Below are 19,365 nucleotides of genomic sequence, written 5' to 3' on the forward strand. Positions count from 1 at the left end.
AAGAAGCTTGTGAGTAAATTTAGAGGTTTCAGTAGTTTTTGTAGTATTGATCATGGACATGAACCGTAAAATGATGTCAATATTTACAAAGTCACCATTTTTCACTATAAACCTAAAGGTCCTTATACAACGGGAGCAAATTTGCTAGGCGAATAATTAGCTTTTTTTTTTTTTCTAAGAAAAAAAAAAAACCTCTTGAAATGACGCTCTCAAAATGATGTTGGCATGTCAACGACATCCAAGAGCTCAGATTTTACTTCGGGAAATTTCGCCAGTACTTTGGAACGTCTGTTGGACAATTTGAAGGGCTGCTCCGCCAACTGGCTCCACGTTTGCAGGAGGAGAGAACAAATTACAGGTAGCCTATTAGCCTGATAGTAATACCTTACGCCAAACTTTTTCCGCTTAGCGAATTTTATATGCATATTCACCTCGCGCTAGGTGTGTACAGGAAAATTTCGCCGGCGAAGAATTCGCATTTTCGCGTCGTTTCGCCTTTTGGCCTGGTGTGTAAGGACCTTTAGAATAGCGCCATCATGATGAGATTTATTCATTAGTTTCCCTATTTTCTATGCTAGGCCTATTTTCACTGTCAAAAACACTCAATCGTGATCCTACACAGAAGAAGCCAAAACTTGTGTAATAACTGTAAAATACGTGTGTGATCATGGTTAAACTGTGGGTGACACAATAGCGATTGTAAATCTAAATATTTAAAATCTTGTGTGTGTGTGTGTGTGTGTGTGTGTGTGTGTGTGTGTGTGTGTGTGTGTGTGTGTGTGTGTGTGTGTGTGTGTGTGTGTGGGGGGGGGTAATTATATTACATATCATAAAGCTTTAAATAACAGAACCACAGTCTGCATGTTTCATGAAAAATATCTAATGCAGTCCTGTGTATTATTATCACTCTCACTACTTAGTATTTTAACAATTCCACTGATGTGCAGTATTTGTGGGCAGCTGGCAGCTGCGATGTGACAAACCACCATACTTGCCAAGCACTTGCATGCAAACGTGCAAAGAAGACAAAGCCTTCAATTGCGGATCCAATGAAGTGTGGCTTTGATTACACTCCGCCCCCTCCACCCCTCCGACGAGGAGGGTTGGAGGCAACTGCAGACGTGCAGCTGTTAAATATCTTTGATCAGACATGCTTTATTAAGAGCTCGGCTTTCCTCGCACTGCTCTCCTTGTGAGATCAGGCTCGGCGCAAAATATCAAGTGACAACCCTCACATCAGCCCGTTTTCGTCCAAAGCCGAGTTTAATCACCACGCCGTGCCAGATGTGGAGTCGCTGCTGCAACGCAAGCTGCAGCGTTGGACAGACTCTGTTAGTTTAATCGTGATTAACCATTTGAGAATTTCTTTTTTTTGCATGTGGTCGGTTACTCAGATTCTTCTAACCAACCGCGGCCCATACTAACCCCCACCGATTTTTCCAGAGCTTGTTGCTTTAAAGCAGCTGTTTCCCAAAATAGGAAGTTCCCCTGGCTTTCCCCTGCTGCTGCCGGGCTCTGCATGCAACTAGAAATATGTAAACAACAGAGAGTCTGTCCCTGCCAGCTCAACACTGCGGTTCTCTGCTATCGCTTTCCTCTCTGTGTTTGTGTTTTGCAGTCCAGGGGGGCCGAGGCGTAGGCCAAGTGAGGGGGGGGCCAATCGGCCAAGCTTAGCAAAGATGAAAATCTCTGAAGTTGCCGACAATATTTGCAAAAGGAGAGGAAAAATCACCATGTAGAAAGAAGTCACGTGTTGGTGATGAGTTCTTTTTTGCACAGCTGAGATGTATTTGCTGCAGTCAAAATCTGATTTTTAGCCCATCCAGATTGAATCCGGATGGCTCATTTTAGTCTGAACAGTCACAAATCACATGAAATCTGATTTTTGAAAAACGCATTGAAACCACCTTCGGGAGGTCGTTTCAAATCACATTTGGACGGATGCGTCTCGGTGTGAACAGCTCCAAACACACCGATGGGTTTTGACTGTCTGTGACGTCACTCTAGGCGACGCTAAGACCCAATGCGCCAGACCAGAGAGCGCCATTCCAGGTGCGGAGCTGTAACGTAATGGAGCAGTCAGAAGAAGTAGAAAGCAGCAGCACCTGGACAGTGGAGGAAACACATTGGCTCATCAGTCTGTGGGGGAGATACTGTAGCTCCATTCAAGCCAAGCTCCAGGGAATGTATCGTAACAAGTGCTGTAACAATAATATGACGTCACACAGCAACCTGTCAGATGGGTCAATAATGTGGCCCCGTCTGAACAGAGCCAGATCCCATTTGGACACTTTGCTAAAAACAGTGTGGACAGTCAGCCCTAAAAATCGGTTTTGAATCAGATTCGTCGCAGTCTGAACGCACATGTAGGGGCACTGCTCTTCTAGCTGTTACTGTCAGCGCCTTGTCACGTGCCAGAGGATGACCATACGAGTCACAGACGTTCAAGTAAGCATGAAGAAACTTCTTGAAAAAAAATTCATTTATGTCTATATAAACATTTACTAATTAATTACATTTTAATTTTTTTTTTATTTTGAATAATGTGAAGTGAGTAAGTTCAACTAAGCTTTCTTTTATAGATCGGGCAATAAGAGGAAGACCTGCAAACATATAACCAAGAGCATAAAAAAGAATGTAGTCAGATAGATTTAGGGTCAAGTCAATCTGTCCCGTCCCCCCCCAGGAGAGGGGGGGGGTCCACATTGGTCACGGCTCCACAATCAGCGCGAGTGCAGCCAAATCAGGTGGCAAGATGGCAGACGGAGCGTTCCTTTTTTATTGCGAGAAACGAAACACCCTCCCTCCACGTTGAAGGACATTTCAAGACCTGCCGAGATTAATGAGCTTTGCCTTGATCTGTAAGTGAGAGCTGCGGCTTGGATATAAAACACAGGCAAACGTTACCCAAGGCGGGGGGCGACAAAGGAGAACGTGTCTCAGCTGGATATGAAAGAGCGCTATCTTTTACCCCTCTACTCCAACCCCTCCCCTTTGCATTTTTGCCCCCCTCAACACGTCGCCTTCACTTCTCTGTCGCGCTTCCTCTGGGCTAAACTCCGCTCCGCTACTCTTTCTTCCGCGCCCGTGCACACTTTCCACACCGTGGTCTCATCCCTCCGTGTCCCGTCATGCTCCTCTGGCGTCCTCCTTCCGTCCACACACCCCCCCCCCGATTGACTGAGCTCCGTGCTCCTCCCGATCTCAAACGAAGCAAGCCGCTGCAAGGTCAGCGCTCGCGCTGGGTCCATGTTAATTGCCTGCAGAAATGACAGCTATTTCCTGTCCTCACTGAGGCCTTAAGTATTGAAACCAGATTTCAGGCAAAAGGCTGGAATCTTGCACTTGTATGTTGCAGCCTGCTCAGCTGCGAGTCCTCTTGATATCTTGCCGGGCATTCAAAAAAAATAAGCTAACATTTTTTTTTCTCTTTTTTTTTTTTGATTTTTCTGGGAAAAAAAAAAGAAAAGTGCAGCTACCTGATATGTGTTTTAAGCACTAACTTGTATGTAATTAGCGGTCACACATCTGCCAGGGCCGGGGCAGACGCCAGCTTAAAGAGAGAAAGAGAACAATGGCGAGGACGATTCTCCTCACATGTGGTTAAATCTGCGCCGCGGCCTCCTCGGACCGGCGCTCGACATAAAAAAAGAAGGTGCGAACATGATCCGCAGCCCTCGCCGCTCCTCCGGGAGCTCTGGCATGGGGTTGCATTGTGCGGCGTGTAACTCAAGCCGTAGACATGAATAGCGCTCGTGGGATAATGAGTAATCTGTGATCAGCGCACTCGGCTTGTGCCTTCTGTCGCCTGTTTTTTTTGTTGTCGTCGTCTGTGTTTTTGTGCGGTTCACCCCGTGTTTTCAAGCCGGTACCAGCCTCCCACAGGTCATTGTCTCCCCGTTTGTGTCATTCGCAACAGATTTTCCCCTGCTGAAGAGACGTTGATGTGGCTGTTGCATGTGTGTGTGTTCATTGGGAGACAAAGACGTCAGTGAGGTGCATTAAAATACAAAGGTACCGTTGCAGTTTGTATTAGCCAGAGCACAAAGCTGCAGGTCTTTCATAGTGACTCAATTGCGTCAGAATGTCCTCAACCAGCCCCCCCCCCCCCCCCCCCAATTCTGAATAAGCTTTGGACCAGCACCTTTCATTTGAAACATGATAACGTCACTTGCCTTTTGGTTGGGCAGGATCTTAGGCAATTCCTTTTGAAGTACTCGAACAAAGCGACAAGTTCTGAACCTGCTGGAAGGTTCACCGCAGATTATCTGTCACCCTTCTGGAGAGTCATCGATGAAAATGGCAGTTTTCTGTACCATACGATTGAATACATGAAAAACTTACCAAATTTCAAATGAGAGAACACATCTGCATAGGGAACAGAGGGAGGGTAACGACTCCACAAGTAAGTCTGAACAACCTGTAATGGAGAGTAATTGATAAGTTAGTGTATATGATCACCATTGATCAACAGTGGTGCACAATAAAACTTTTGGAAAGACTCATTCAACTGAAAAAAAGTTAATTACTGCATTTATAATGAGTCTAAATGAGTAACAAAGACAATGTGTGATAACAATAATATTAAATATTTCTCACCTTATCAGCGAGACTCTCATGGGCCATCTTACAGGTAAAGCATTGCTTCAAGAAATGACTTGAAGCAATGACTTTATCAAAAGCTTGACTTTATCAATAAACATTACATCACTTTGGCACACTTAACAGCCTCCATCACCAGATTGTAGTTCCAAGTGCCACCCAGGCGTTTTGTCTTTCCCTCCATTTTCGTCGTCTATTAGCGTGGCGAGCTAAGTTAGCCAACGGCCTATGAGTTCCCGCCCCATCCTGGGTTGTGCAGTGATTGACAGCAGTGTCAGCCCATGATTGATTGACAATGATAAACAATACACCAATATTTGTGTCGATGGTTGATGGCCACATGCAGCAGTGCTTAGCCCTCTCTAGCCAACGGTGAGTGGCTGGCCAGCCCAGTTGGAGAGAGTTTCGAAAAAGAAAAGAAAAACAAAGAAACCTGCACCGGCCCAGAAAGGCCGTCTGATAGGCCATGTTTAAATAATAATAATAATGATTAAAAAAAATAAATAAAAAAAAACCCAGACCAGGCTAGCCATCTGCATCTCCCTGGTGGGCTGGATGCCCCTGCTAATAACTAACACATGCCCAAGTTCCGTAATGGATAAAAAAAATATATAATAACTTTTGTTTTTTTTTTACTGGGTCTTAAAAGCCAAATGAATATCCCCATAAAGGGAACGGGAGAGTTTGTGTAAAATGTGGAGACCGTGGTGAGGGGGTAGTAATGGTTTTTAACAAGTGTTTGTTGTGGATTCAATAGTGGAATAATAGGCTTGCCTCAATTTTCTTCTTGAATAAAATGGTAATGATGCACCAGTGGTTTGTTTAAAAAACAGACCACTGCTGATATATTAGTGCACTCTTACAATTACACTTAACTGCATTTTGTTTCCTACGTTCACAGCCAGTGGAAGCCCTTCACTTATATCACACTCCCCAAACATTATCAGACTTGCATGACCTTATGTTAAATCTGTCCTGGTCAGTAAATGGAGCTTTCATTCACACCATTTGTGCTCAATAATCTTTTACATAAATCTCAAAGGTCTAACGACTGGTTGGCTCACAGTGTATCACACCGTAAACCAGCACTGGACATCACATCGATGTGCACCAGTCAATAGGTGACCCCTGCGACCTGTTACATCCCTCAGTGCATTACATCACGCCACCGAACCATGTAGCCATTGAATGCCAAACCGTTAAATCAATGCTACAAGCTGGAATTATGTAACAGATAGCAGGAGACATGATCCTGTCCTGACTGTAAATGACACCTGGGAGCACATTCATGTACACTGAGTCACATGGGTTTTCTGAAGCCTATCCTAGCTGTCATAGGGCAAAGGCACGGTAGGCCTTGGTCGAGTTGATGTGCAGTTCCTCAGTTCCCATTTTATTTCTTTAAAGTATATTAAAGATGATAAACGATTAATGTAAACATTTTAAGAAAATTAGTTTCCTTTTGAACATTAAGGTATTATTAATAAGAGACTAGTCATTAGTAGAACAGTCCACAGGTTAGACATTAGGTTACAATGTAAAAACAACTTCAGCAGGAGTATATTATTGTGTGTCGGCCTCTAGAAATGATGACATTTTACAAAGGGTTACCAATTTGCAATTGCTAAATGTGCACCTATTTGGTCTTCTTTTTCATTTTGGTTGGACAAAATCCATCAGCACCTGCAGGAGTGCACGTTTGTAATTGGTAAATTGGTAAGTTTTACACAATATAGCGAAAGTTGCATGTTTAAACAAACGCTTCAAAAAGCTGCTTCAAGCCTAATTTATGGCCACTTTGAAGCTCTTTCGAAGGCGCTTCTTCACTGTGCCTGCAACACATTTGTCATTAAAAGTTGTCCATGCAGGCTCCAGCATGTCGGTCCCCCATTTGTAAGGGGAGCTTTTTATTGACTCAGACCTTATGCTCCAGGTCATTTTCAGTCAGGTGGAGCGCCGTTATCTTCCCATTTGAAAGACAATCACATTGAGATTCTGTTGACTGTTTTACACGTCAATGGGAGCCTTTCAAAAGGAGCGGGCTCCTTTTAGTCTCTGCGTCGAGACCGACACTCTCCTGTGAAGCTACGTCAGCTTCCGCCGGTCCTCCTGCACCCTGCACTGGTAGCAGCTGTCCTTTCAAAATACGCAGTTGATGGTCAACCAGCAGTGATGTATTTAAAGGAACAGTTTTAGGTTTTAGGTTGGGTTGGATTGGGTGGTAATGGGGAATTTATTTGTGATCTATGGTTGGATGATATCTGGGCCCCTGTTCGTAAGCTGTAGTTAGCTTCTGGGGAGTCCCATTTTTACAAACATACTTGGATCAATTGTATTTTGTATTTGTAAAATAAAATAAACTGAACTGAACTGAACAGTTCACTCAAAATGGTACATTTCAACCACTGACTTTGTATTGTGTCCCCGCTGTCCAATGGCGGAGGTTTCTTGCCCTCATGTAGTTACATATAATGATGGACAAGATGTTTGGACACCCCATGCATTGGTGTTATATGACAATAGGGGTGTTATCTTAAGTCTCCAACTACTATTTCTTTTAGTTCCACCACCCACATTAACCCACTTGCTTCCCTCTGCATGGTTCTGTCCAGATCAAAACTGGATGCTTTAGTAATATAATGGCATTAGTCACACATTCAGGGCAAATATAAGACTTTTGTTAGAGAACAAAAATAGTTTTTTTGTGCCTCTTTGATGCAGCCACACCTTTTATGTTCACTTCCCTTATATTTTAGAACCTCTTTTCCAGGATCACACAATGCAGTCACACAATGCAGTCAGGTGTATTTTTGACCCGCGTTGCTTTGAAGAAGACCAAAAACCAATTTTACTTTCAGATGTGTTTTCTTTTTGTGTTGTATCAATGTATTTGATTGTCAATTGACAGCATGGACAGCCTTTGTGGTGTCAATTCTCTTGGGTGTTAGGCAAATTGTTGGTCTGCAGTGAGCGGCTGGAGGTCCCAGCCATCTGCTGCTGGATTGCAGTCCACAGAAGGCGGTGATCAATAGTGACCAGGTAGCAGATGACACTCACAGTGAAACAATGGCCACATTTTACATGACAGTGGTGTTACAGAGGGAAGTCTGTAACACCTCCAGCACAAGCAGAGAGTTTTTGTCAAGTCAAAGCTTCATTTTCAAATAGATCCTCGATGTTGTTGTTTTCCTCAGATACAATTACAGTTTTTAGTTGTTGGGTTTTTTTTCAGATAAAACCTTCTTTCCAAATACAAGTGTTTTTCCAGTAATATAGGTCATGAATGAAGATTTTTGCTTGCTTGCTTTCTGTAGAGAGTGGTAAGCTAAGTAAATAAGAGGTGGGCTTTTCTCATTTCAGTTCTTAGAATAGAGACATACATTGTGAAACTGTACAAAATAAATTGTATGTGTTTTATTTATATTAGTATCATTAATGGAGCCTTAAATACATCGGATTCCTTTAGCTATCAAACACTATTTGTCTATTTCTATTTTTACCTGAATGCTCAGATACAGTGTACGTTGACTTTGCAGGAGCCTTGAGGTGACCTTGCTGAAAGCCCGCACCCAGCAGCGTTCAATGCACTGGCTCTGTGTTGGAGGTGTGACGCAAAGAACGGCGTATCAATAGTGGATGGCTAATGAGGAAATGGATTGTTTTGTTTGTCGCGTGCGCGTCGCTTGATTGAAACGTGAAACGTACTTCGGTAAAGCTCGTTTCAATGCACAGCATATACAAACCCCATATTAACCACTGTTTATTAATGCACAAGCTGGCATTCATTACTTGAGAATGGACTTTCAGATAAGTTCATACTGGGCTTATGTCTAAAACCCGTGGCACCGAGTCTTCGAAAGAAATTAACAGATTTTCCACAGAGATAAGACAAACCAAATCAAGAAAGAAAACACACAATGGTTTTCTAACTAACCCCCTAATGCTCACTTTGAAGCCCTCCAAAGGAAGGGAGTTCCTTTGAAGAAGGGCCTGTAAGGACAGAAGGCTGTAAAAGTGTTTTCACTGCTGGGATTGTGGCGGGGCAATGAAGCCGAGCCAGGAGCGTGTTTCAGCAGCGCCTCTTCTTCAGGAGCAGACTGCAGGGTGGGAGGCTTCAGGAACGTTTTCCTGCTGATTCCAGCTTCCTGCCATTTGGAAGGAAAAAAAAGTCTCTATTGTGTCACAGGGAAAGATATAAAAGTCACATTATCCTCACAATTCCATGCGAGGTGACCTGTGTCGAATGACCACTGTGGCGGCGTTTCCTGAAGGAGGCTGCCGCCAGACCTGAATTCATTTTTGCCTCCTTATCAGGTCCACTTGGCTAAACTTCCTCCGGCTCCCTTCCACTCCCTCATGTATGGATATTTTTGGCCTCCACTCTATATCTCTGTATCAGGGCTAAAGGCATGAGACTGTTCTACAAACGAGAGTTCAAGCAACACTATTTGGTTTTTCTGCCCTCAAAGTGATTTAAGCCGTTCAGAATATTTTTTTCCTACTCCTAGAGAATAGCACGCGTCCTCGCTGTTGTACGACTTGTATGATTGATTGCCTACCCAGCGCCGTGTTGCAAGAACACGCTTTGCTTTGCGGTTATATTTTGCAGAGTTCGCTTCGAAAATGGCAGCAGTCCAAGTAACTTTTTTACGCAGAGAAACTGCACAGTGCTGGTTTAATATCACTTCATAGCTTTCAGGCAGCGTGACCCGTGTGAGGTGAGAAACTTTCTTCGCTAAGCAGAATTAGAAGTGGTAGTGATTCTTTAACCCGTCTCATCCTGATGATAAGTTGATTACATGAATTAGTCAGCGGTCCAGATCAAAGTCTGAACCCTCTCAGGCTCTCTCAGTCTTTGCCGTGTCCTTATAGTAAAGACTCTGAACAGTGTCATCCGATGTTCTTGCCTCTTTATTCTGTTATGATTTTAGCATTGCATTGTGATATTAAGTGCATTTACTTTCATCCATTTCACGTTCAGTCAAAAGGGCATTTTATGTTCCAGGTTTACATGGAGAAAAAGTGGAGGAAGGTTGATATGAAATATATGCAGTTCTTGAAAAGATTCATTATTTTCTTTTCCTGTTGACTCCCAAGCTGGAAAAGCCAGGGCTCTCAACAGGTTTCCTGTCAACAAACATTGAGAAGCAGTCTGACATTTATTTAGGTCCTGCTTCTAATTTGGTTTTCCAGATTGAAACATACTGTAGTTGACTGGGCGCAGGTCACCATAAGAATACAGAACTATTTCTGTTCATGCAATTGTAAACATGGCGACGCAGTGCTGCATGGGTTCGATCATCAGGCCTTCATGTGTGGAGTTTGCGCGTTCTCTGTGTTTCTGCATGGGGTTCTCTCCGGGTTCTCCAGCTTCCTCCCACAGTCTAAAGACATGCACGTTGGGAACTTTGGTCGTAGTGCAAATTGTTGTTTGTCTTCCTATGTGGCCCTGCTGTAATCTGGCGACTTGTCCGGGGTGTGACCCCGCCTCTGGCCGATGACAGCAGGGATAGGCTCCACCAGCTCCCGCGACACTGAGTGCAGTGAGAATCCACTGGAGGAAACTAAACGAAGCAAGTCTGAACAATATGAATGCTACGCTATGACAGATAGAACCTGGTGCGAGCGTCTGCTCGGAGAGTGAAAGCCTGACAGGGGTTTCTCTGAACCGGAATATTACAGCGTTAAAGATGACAGACCTAAACATTAGGCTAATCGATGCTTTGGATAAATAACCGAGAGCTGACGTTGATGATACCATCTGTTTACATTTCACTGAAGTCACACTGGTGTCTGCGAAATGGAAAGCAAAAGCTGTCACTGCGCCACTTAATTGTCCTGTGAAAAAGCAGCTGTGACACCGCAGGGGAAGTTCAAAGCTCCATTTATAATACAGAGAAGAGCATGTGGACGGCACATCAGCACTTTGGCCGTCCTCCAACTACAGAGCAGCCAGTGTGTAACTTACCTGTCCAGCACTTTGACTTTATTATATTTCGACTGGAGTAAAGTGTCTCATCCCCGTCCCTTGAAGTCAAACTGTGGCACTCAATCACCCAGAATTCCATCTGCTGCCTCTGCCGTACATCCAAATAAACCGCTGGGTTCTGCAGACAATCAGTAATAAGTAAATGAAGCTTTTCTCAGACAAAACTATTTGTCACGTAGATGACTGGCTAAAGCATGTTTAATGTTGAGAGCCAGACAGACTGGAGTCTCTCCTAAATCCCAGTAAAAATAGACTGACCTCAGTCCCATTTAGACATTATGGTTTGTTACTTGCCTTTGGCCAGATTGTTCGAAAGCTGGCCTTCAGCTTCACAGGTTCAGTAAAGTTAGTTGTAACCAGATGCTGCAACAAAGTCATCGTTCTAATTTATTTCTTTTTCAATCGCAATCAAGACATATTGGCGCAACTCGCATTGTGTGAATTTGTAAACTCGACGTATTTTAAGCATTGTTGCCCGTACTGCTGATGTTTTGTTTTTGGTTTTTTTCCACAGCTTTGATAAAAGATAAAAATAAGCCTAGATGTCATGACTCATGTAGTTTGTGCAGCTCAACGGTTTGGTTTTCTTTTTTTATATGGAAAATAAAAGGTCTTGTTTTGTTCCAGAGATAACTGTTTGTCCATTGGCAGTTTCAAGTTCTCCAAAATAACTGTTCCATGGTTAAAAAGAACAAAAAACTGTAGTTCTTGTGGGAAACGTTTTCTAATTGTTTCCAGCAGCAGCCAGTTCGCTTCCACGATCCTTCCTCATTTTTTTCCTTCCCTGCCTCAGTGTTGAATAGTTGACGTCACTCCGCACGGCCACTGATGGGGGGTAGTTGATTGGCTTCAGGTTCCCCCCGCCAGAGTTGTGTGACAGATGCGAGAGGGGAAGGGAGTGAACAGGGTAAAAATAGCCTGTTTTGCATTGTATGAAATCTGCACAGAAAGGAGTCCATAAAAAAAACTCCCCCAGCGAAGGGAAGGAAGTCCAACAATAACCTGAAACGATGGTTCTTTTGTATCGCCAACGTGGTTCAGGCCTTCGGTTTCGCTCCGCCGGTGAGACCCTGAAAGTTGTTGCAGGCATCTGCGTGAACGTTGCAAAAATCAACAAGGCCGAGGCGAAGGCAGGCGTCCTTGCAAACAACGCGGGCTTTGTCTGCAAAATGGAGACAAAGGGTCGGAGCGCCCTGCGAGAAATTACTGAGCAGTTCGCCTTGAGTGTGTCTCCATAACCCACATCCCCGTCTGGTGGTGGGAGTCGCGAGGGCTATTTGAAAAGTTCCCCTTGGCTGCTGGAGCAGAGATAATTGGAGCCAGGTTTACTCAGAGTTTTTGGTATTCGCGTTCGGAGCCAAGTTTTCATCCTCGCAGCCGTGGCCGCTGTGCGCCTGTGCAGGCCGACGTGCTCTCGGGACATCATAACACAGGTTGACACTTTTTCTGCACGGGGCCTGAGCAGTTTTATTCGAGTCACCGGTTTCCATCAGTTCACCTCACTTCTGAAAGTTCAGATGTTTCAAGTCCCAAATCCGCGCACGCACAATAGCATGCTTAGCCGCCGCCTGCTTCACCCGTGTTGGACCTTCCACATGTTTAAAAGAGGACAAAAACAATGGAACAGTGGCTCAACACGTGGCCGTGTGCTGCACAAGGTATCTAGTGCAAAGTGCTAGGCTTTTACTGTTGCTGCTCCAAAGTCAGTTCAAACCAGGAAGCGGCAAAAATATCGCGTCTCCGCGTAAGTCTGTTTATTTTTCCACTTTTCACTGCAACAACACGGGCTAATGATGTGTGTCTTGGATGTCTGATCATGTCTAACAAAGGCAACAGATAGATTATGATCATGGAAAAATGTTGAAATGATTCAACACCACATTTAATTAATACCAGTGTTTTATGAAAACATTCTAGTTCCTACGTAGGCGCAAATCCAACGAAGAAAAAAAAGTTTGATGCTGTGAGACGATGATTCTTAAGAGTGAGAGAATTAATTAGATAAGACAGATGGATGATTTCCAGAACAGCACACATTTTCCGATTTTCTTGGCTTGATCTGGCCAGGTGGCAGTATTCTTGTTCTATACTGTGTTTGGAAGTCAGAGGTCAACCTCACAGCAGCCTACAGAACGGTCACTGTTGCATCATTTCCAGACAGTTGCGGCAGGAGAACAATGAGATGCGGGTCAATGAGTGACGGTGTTTGTGTAACCTGCTGTAAAGTCATCAGCCTCTTGTCATGTGGTTTGGATGCATGAGAGCGCTGTGTTATCTCGTTTAACCAATTCGAACCTACGGAGAAACTCCATAATGCTCTAAATTGTATGAAATACTGCTGCAAGAGTTTTCACTTGATCATTATTTTTGTATGTTTTCATTTCAAAATGACGTTGCTTGTTAACTTTACAAGGTGACTTGGCGACTTGTCAACTAAACTAGTAGTTTACTACCATGCACTACTGCGAGTTAACCAAGATCAGCCGATGAGCTGAATGTTTTTGCGTGCCTGAAGGCAACAAGACAGTGACAAGATTTGAACTTTTACGTAACTTAACTTTTACTTAACTTAACATTTTTTAAGGTGCAGAAACCAGAAAGAAACCATCTTACAACTTACAACTTACAACTTACAACAGCACCAAAAAAAAAAAAAAAGACAAAAAAATAGGACCCAATTTAATTTCACCCAGATTAAACTTTTTGTGGGGACCATTTTCCTGAAGTTATCCCCTCATCCGCTGCTATAGGATGCACAACAGGCCTTTAAACATGTGGACATTTCTATCGCTAATGCCGAGAGGCTTTTTGACCACCTGCCGGTTTGTTTGGGGTCCCGCGAATCTTCTCAGCTGCTTTCAATCACAGTGAGGACAAATGCAACACGGATGTTTTCGAGTGTCGAGCTCTTAACCCAACATTTGCCGCACATCTCTCAGTGGCACTTGTGCATCATCTGTCCACTTTGTGTGTGTGTGTGTGTGTGTGTGTGTGTGTGTGTGTGTGTGTGTGTCACTGTGTGCCGCATGTCCGTCGGCAGGTTGCTGGAAGGGAATACACCCAGTGGGATGACTTCCACGTCGACGGCAGACACGACAGTGGGCAGCAGGAAATGACCCTGGAAGATCTGTTCAGTCACATCAAGGTAGCGGCTCCTTCTTCCCCTCAGCCAGAAAACACACCCACTCTCTCTTCACACCCCGCGCGACTGAATGCATATTTTAGCATCACTGTATTCCGCTGGGCACTGCTCCCCTCCTGTCAGCGCAGACAAAGCTCATTGTTTACAACAAAAAAAAAAGGATGACCACTTTGGGTTCAGTTTTCTCCACTTTAGCGGGGGATTCAGGGAGCCACTGACGTTGTTCATTGTCTCTGTCACTGGCAGAGCAAGAAATAGTTTTCATGCCGAGTTAAGTTAAGCAACAGTGGAGCTGATACCGACTCTGACTGTTGATTCCTGGATGATTGATTCATGCCCTGCTCAGGAAACCTGTGAGCTCGACGAACATGACAAATCGGTCCAGAAATTCCAAATTCCAAACAAACAGCCCAACAGTGTGTCTTTCTCATCTGAGTTCATCCACTTCTTCTTCTACACATTCATGCTCTTTGTACTCCTGGTTAAAAGCTTTTTCCTAGTTGTTTGTTTGTTTGACTGGTTTCAATTGCACAAGAATGTTCATTTCTTTACGACTCTGATTTTAACTGGACAATCAAACAGACTCATTTATCACAACGCGCCATTAAAACAGACTGTACACAGTCAGAACCATTTTTCACTCTGCTCATGTGCAGTGTTGTTGGGATTACTCCATAAAAGTAATCCAACTACTGATTACTCCTTTTAAAAGTAATCAAATTACTTCTTTAACTACTTTGTAGTTACTAATTACTAAGTACTTTAGTTTAAAAAAAAGACAGTCGCTCAGTGCTTTGGAATGAACTTCATTAAAGTGCAAATTTGCACAGCCCATATTATTAAAATAATTAACCTGCCTCATCAATCTGCAACATTGTGGTATTTGGTTGTTTTTCTGCATTTAAGACATTTTGTGGATAATAAGACATTTTTAGCTTGCAAAATATTTTAGAAAAGTAATGGAATCGTTACTCGATAAAGTAATTATGATATAATTACCAGTTTTGCCACAGCAATCCTGTTATTTAAAAAAAAAAAAAAAAAGTAGTTCAATTACAGGAGTGAATTACTTAGTAATAGATTACTCGCCAACGCTGCTCGCGTGTGTCTGTTGTGCCCCGTTTCAAATTTGCATGCAATCACTGCGACTTCAGCCCTCCAACTGTCTGTCACTCGGGCAATAACCTCCTCCTCGTCACGCGATGCACCAACAGTCGCCTTGATTTCGTCCCTGCAGGAGCAGCACGACTTGACGGTGTGCTCTCTCTTCTGCGGGAGGGCCTCGGTGTACAACAGGCACGAGGAGAGGCTCAAACTGAGGTACGTCCGCGCCCGCAGCGACACTCGCGATCTGCAGCAGCCCCCTTGTTTGTTTAGACGCTAATGGCAGGATGAGGTCTTTCCTCTGAGCCTGCGAGACGAGAGCCTGTTGACACACTCGCACACGCACGCACGCACCACTGGACGCCTGACAAATGAGACCGCTCCTGCGCGGGCGTCCCACTGTTTGTTGAAGACTAACAGCTAAACAGTTAAATTAGTGTGTTTTTTATTATTCTATTTTTTTTTTAATGTCCTGCAGCTGGGACGCCTCTTCTCTAAGCCGTCCACGGTTTTCGAAAACAAACCAATGAAAACCTCCCCGTCAGTTGCACAAGCAAGAAATAACGCCCCCTCGGGAATGTCTTCCACGCCAAGTGAAAAAGTGCAATAAATCAGATTCGCAGCGGCGAGTTTACAAGCAGCCGCTCGCTGTGTAAATTCGAAACATTTGATCCGGATTACTGGCTGGATGCGTCTCGCTGTGAGGCCTTTTGTGCTCTTTTTCTGCGGCAGAGCTTGTTTTGCGCTGTTTTCCAGAGGCTCCGGCCTCTCCGGGGAGCAGCCTGGTGTTGTGGTTAGATAAAGCCGAGTGCGGTGCCACGCGGACCGCAGACCGCACATGACAAATGCCCTCCCCGGTAGTCACTTCCTGTGCAAACTCCCTGCCCCAGTCATGCTTCGGTGGGGCCGTGAAGGGGGAACACAGAACTTTACAATTCAGATAAGGCCGAAATGTTTTTTTTGTTTTTTTTTAAATACGAATCCCAAGTTCCTGCCTGAGGGGTCGGCAGTGGGAGTTTTCTTTCTTGCCTGTTTCCTACTGAAGAACTTCTGTCACTCATAATGATGCAACAAAGATCCTCAAAGAATGACTGGTGCATTCACTGAATGCTGAATTATTTCCTGTAACTCTTTTGTTTTCCTGAGGTGCGTTGACTTCATTCTAGACTACAACTAAACGATCATCGGTGACACTTTTCTCACATGCTGCTCAATGACGTTTTCCTGTTTTGTTTGAAAGTTGACCCGCTTCACGTAAACTCGTGTCAGTCTTTGGGCTCTCATTGTTTTATTTTATTTTTTCGTTGTCTGCTGATCTTAAATGGACTCCCTCACATGAATCGTCCTGTCTCTGCAGTGTGTCTGAGGTGGTGAGGATGGCCACCAAGGCCGACATCCCAGCACACCAGAAGGTGCTGCAGCTGGTGCCCTCGTTTTCCGAGGATGAAGACTGCCCATCGGTCCCTTTAATCAGATACCGACTGCTGTAACGTCGTCCTCCGCCGCTGCTCCCAATGTCTTTCTGTCCCCATCGATTTTTTTTTAGGGCCGACATAATGATGATTTTTTTTTTTTTTTTTTTTTTCCATCTCTGTTGGATGGTGAACCAATCAAATTCTGGGCTCTTGGACGTTCCCCTTTCTTGTATTTCAAAACTATGAAAGATTGACAAGTAAGAAGTGTATAAATTCCTCTTTCTTGTTACCAAAGCTTTTTTTTCTCTCTTTCTTGCTGAGTTTATGCAACGTGTGGTTTCTGGTGTCCTCTGGGAGAGGTCAGCCTGGTGCGAGTTGTAAAGATGCTTGCTGTGCACGCCATATGGATTAGATGATGTGGTGCTGCTGGGCCAGCAGCATCCCGGTATTAAGATTCAATCAGACTGAGTGATGGTGAGCCATCAGAACAGGCACTTGGCACTGTAGGTACAGTGATTTAACAACTTGGGGAGTTCTTGCCATCTGGATGCAGCTGTCTTTTTTTTTTTAATCCCCAACACGTGTGCAAAAGCCCTCCCTGTCTGAAGAAGGCGCCACTTCTTCTTGGTGCGCATTCTGCACTTTACTACCTTCCGGCTCATTGGACTTTTGCTCAGAATTTTCTGATGTGAAACAAACACTGACTTGGAGAATCAGGTTTACTAGAGAGATTTAGGATGGAAAAATTGACCTTCCAATTAAGAATCCAACAAGACAAATTCTATCAAATCTGGAACCAAATGGATTTTTTTCATGATCTTATAGGCCCATTTTTTTCTTTCTTGCTTCCAGTTTACTGATTTAATTTCTGTATGGTTATTATGTTTTTTTTTCTCTCTTTTTGCGGTAGCCATAGCGGGTGACCCTTTCAATCGTATCTGTTTGTTCACAGTTCTTCTGAACTGTTTGACTCACTCGATTTAAGCTGTATCAAAAAAAGAAATGACCAAGTAGTATTCAAGACTTCCAACTGGTACATGCTTCAAGAGGAAGTTTTCCTTGGAGTGCAGGATACCAGGAATTAATCCAAAAATGGAAGGACTGGAATCTATATCACCTTTAATTCTAATGTACTGTACAATTTGCCTGTCCGTTCCAAATAAAGATATAATTAAAAAATCAGGTTTACGCTGCCGCTGTAACTTTCCATGACTGTGATTCTACAAGAATACAATATAAAGCCTGTGAGGCCTTTGAGGAACCATGTTAGTTTAACTTCTGTTCTCTTCCAGCGGGCACCAGATTTAGGTCAAACACACGCAAGATCACTTCTGCACCAAAATGAAACCTTTGGTGATGTTTTGTTGAGTTGAGAGGGGAAACAACGGACATGGGATTCTTCATTTGATGACTGTTGATGAAACCTTTTACCGCAACACCTTTCACATTCAGCACTAATCAGCCTCAGACGAGAAGTGTTTTGTTCAAAAATATACGTAATATTTATTCCACATGTATCAACACTGAGAACAAACCCAGTAAGGCAAAAAAAAAAGCACAAACACAGCAGTGGGGGGAAAAAAGTTTCCAGACAATGTTTTTGTGTTTCAAAAGGTTTGGCTTCAATAAATAAGTTTATATATAAAAAAAATGATCTTGCTGTAACATTCGGTCCTGCTTGTGACTGTACAAACTGTCCAACAAAAGAAATTGCACCTGGAGACTCAAGAGTGATTCTTAATGCGGCTTATCACAAAAGCACTGGAGGGGGTGGGGGAGGTTGTCCAAAAACATCTGTCCGCCACCACCAGCATGCGCCAAAAGTGTCCGTTCGCAGAGCCTCAACTTAGATGTATCCGATGATGTCGTTGCATATGATTGGCTGTCGGCTGCCTGTCTTCATGAGGGCCGAAAAGCGATAGAAATCAGAGTCGGGCCGGTGGAGTCCAGTGTGAGACTGGTGGAATAAAGGCCTGAGGACCTGCAGCCCCACCGGACACGACATCCTCTTGGCGGCCTCGGCCGGACGGCCGGCCCTAGCCACCGGGTCGACCGGCCGTGACCTCTCCACCTCCACGCTCTTGGCCGCGGTGGCGATCCTGCGCCGCACGTTGACCAGGATGTCCCTGGCGAGGCGGCGGCGGCGGAGCCCCCCGCCTGCCGCCGCGTTTTGCTTCAGCTCGGCCGGCTCGGGGCTCTCGGGCAGGTCCATCCAGTTCTTGATGAGGTCTGCGAAGCTGTTGTCGCCCAGCACCAGCGGCTGCCTGTTCCTGCTGCGGCTCAGCAGCACGCTGGTCCAGTCGGCCTGGTCGCCTCCGGCCTCGAACGACGTCCAGCGCTCCAGGCAGGCGTCCGAGGTGGACTTGGGCCGCAGCCGGTTGGTGCGGGCGCACGCCGACGACGACACCCTGACGTTCCTGCTCCGCCTCAGCACCACGCCCTCGTCCTGCCAGGACGCCTCCGAGTAGCCCGAGTCCAGGTCCGAGCTCCTCTCGCTGCTCGGGGAGCCCCGCGTCAGCCGCTCCCGCAGCTCCACCTCCTGTTCTTCCACCTCCACCTCCACCTCCTCCTCGTCCTCCTCCTCCTCCGCCAGGCAGCAAGCCGAGTCGTACGCGCTGGCCTCGCTGGCATCCGAGGCGCGCAGCCGCTCCCGCCGCGCCCTCTGCCCGCTGTGGCGCGCCGCCGCCAAGGAGCGGACGCACGGCTCGCTCAGCGGCCTCGGCCTCCTCGCCGGCCGGGCGTCCTGCTGCGGGGACCTCATCACGCACTGCGTCTGCTCCGTCACGGGGCTGACGGTTGGATCGCCGAGACACAGCTGCCAGCAAAAGGACAAGCGAAAAAAAAGGGGAGTTATAGCAAAGCAGAGCAACGAGCGGCCAGCGGGGCTCGAGAGTTGATATGTTTCTTCTGTTCTCTCCAGAAGTGGGCCAAATAAGATTTTTAGCAGCTGAGGTCACTCCTCTTCTCTGCACACTACGGCCATAAAGCAAGTGAAGCACTCCAGACTCCAGAGTTGGATTTTTAGAGACACACTTCTGTGCTTTAGCAGTTGAAAAAAAGAGGAGGGTAGGGAAATGGCTCCTTGCACAAGAGTTGGAACAAAGCAGAGTTGA

The 19,365-nt window shown here is 45.1% G+C and overlaps 2 protein-coding genes across 6 annotated transcripts in view; one reads left to right on the top strand and one right to left on the bottom strand.

The window, feature by feature from the left end:
* uba7 (ubiquitin-like modifier activating enzyme 7) overlaps positions 1 to 17,518 on the top strand; it is a 37,551-nt gene extending 20,033 nt beyond the window's left edge. Inside the window, exons 22-24 of one of the 4 annotated variants that reach the window (XM_076036918.1) lie at positions 13,632 to 13,736; positions 14,971 to 15,053; positions 16,195 to 17,518. In XM_076036918.1, coding sequence (XP_075893033.1) covers positions 13,632 to 13,736; positions 14,971 to 15,053; positions 16,195 to 16,327 — 321 coding nt within the window. In that variant the 3' untranslated portion in view covers positions 16,328 to 17,518. Of the gene's footprint in view, positions 1 to 1,618; positions 2,159 to 13,631; positions 13,737 to 14,887; positions 15,054 to 16,194 lie in introns of those variants that run through there. The other 3 variants (XM_076036920.1, XM_076036919.1, XM_076036921.1) reach the window with 3 other exon arrangements.
* Positions 17,519 to 17,706: 188 nt separating this feature from the next.
* The window catches only part of LOC142895702 (PAK4-inhibitor inka2-like), a 2,603-nt gene continuing 944 nt past the window's right edge, over positions 17,707 to 19,365 (bottom strand). The window contains exon 2 of one of the 2 annotated variants that reach the window (XM_076036924.1): positions 17,707 to 19,067. In XM_076036924.1, coding sequence (XP_075893039.1) covers positions 18,099 to 19,067 — 969 coding nt within the window. In that variant the 3' untranslated portion in view covers positions 17,707 to 18,098. The remainder of the gene's footprint in view (positions 19,068 to 19,365) is intronic. The other variant, XM_076036923.1, reaches the window with a different exon arrangement.

This window comes from Nelusetta ayraudi, unplaced genomic scaffold (genome assembly GCF_046127955.1).
Source record: "Nelusetta ayraudi isolate G7.1 ecotype Tasmania unplaced genomic scaffold, CSIRO-AGI_Nayr_v1 ptg000050l, whole genome shotgun sequence".
NCBI classification, from domain to species: domain Eukaryota; kingdom Metazoa; phylum Chordata; class Actinopteri; order Tetraodontiformes; family Monacanthidae; genus Nelusetta; species Nelusetta ayraudi.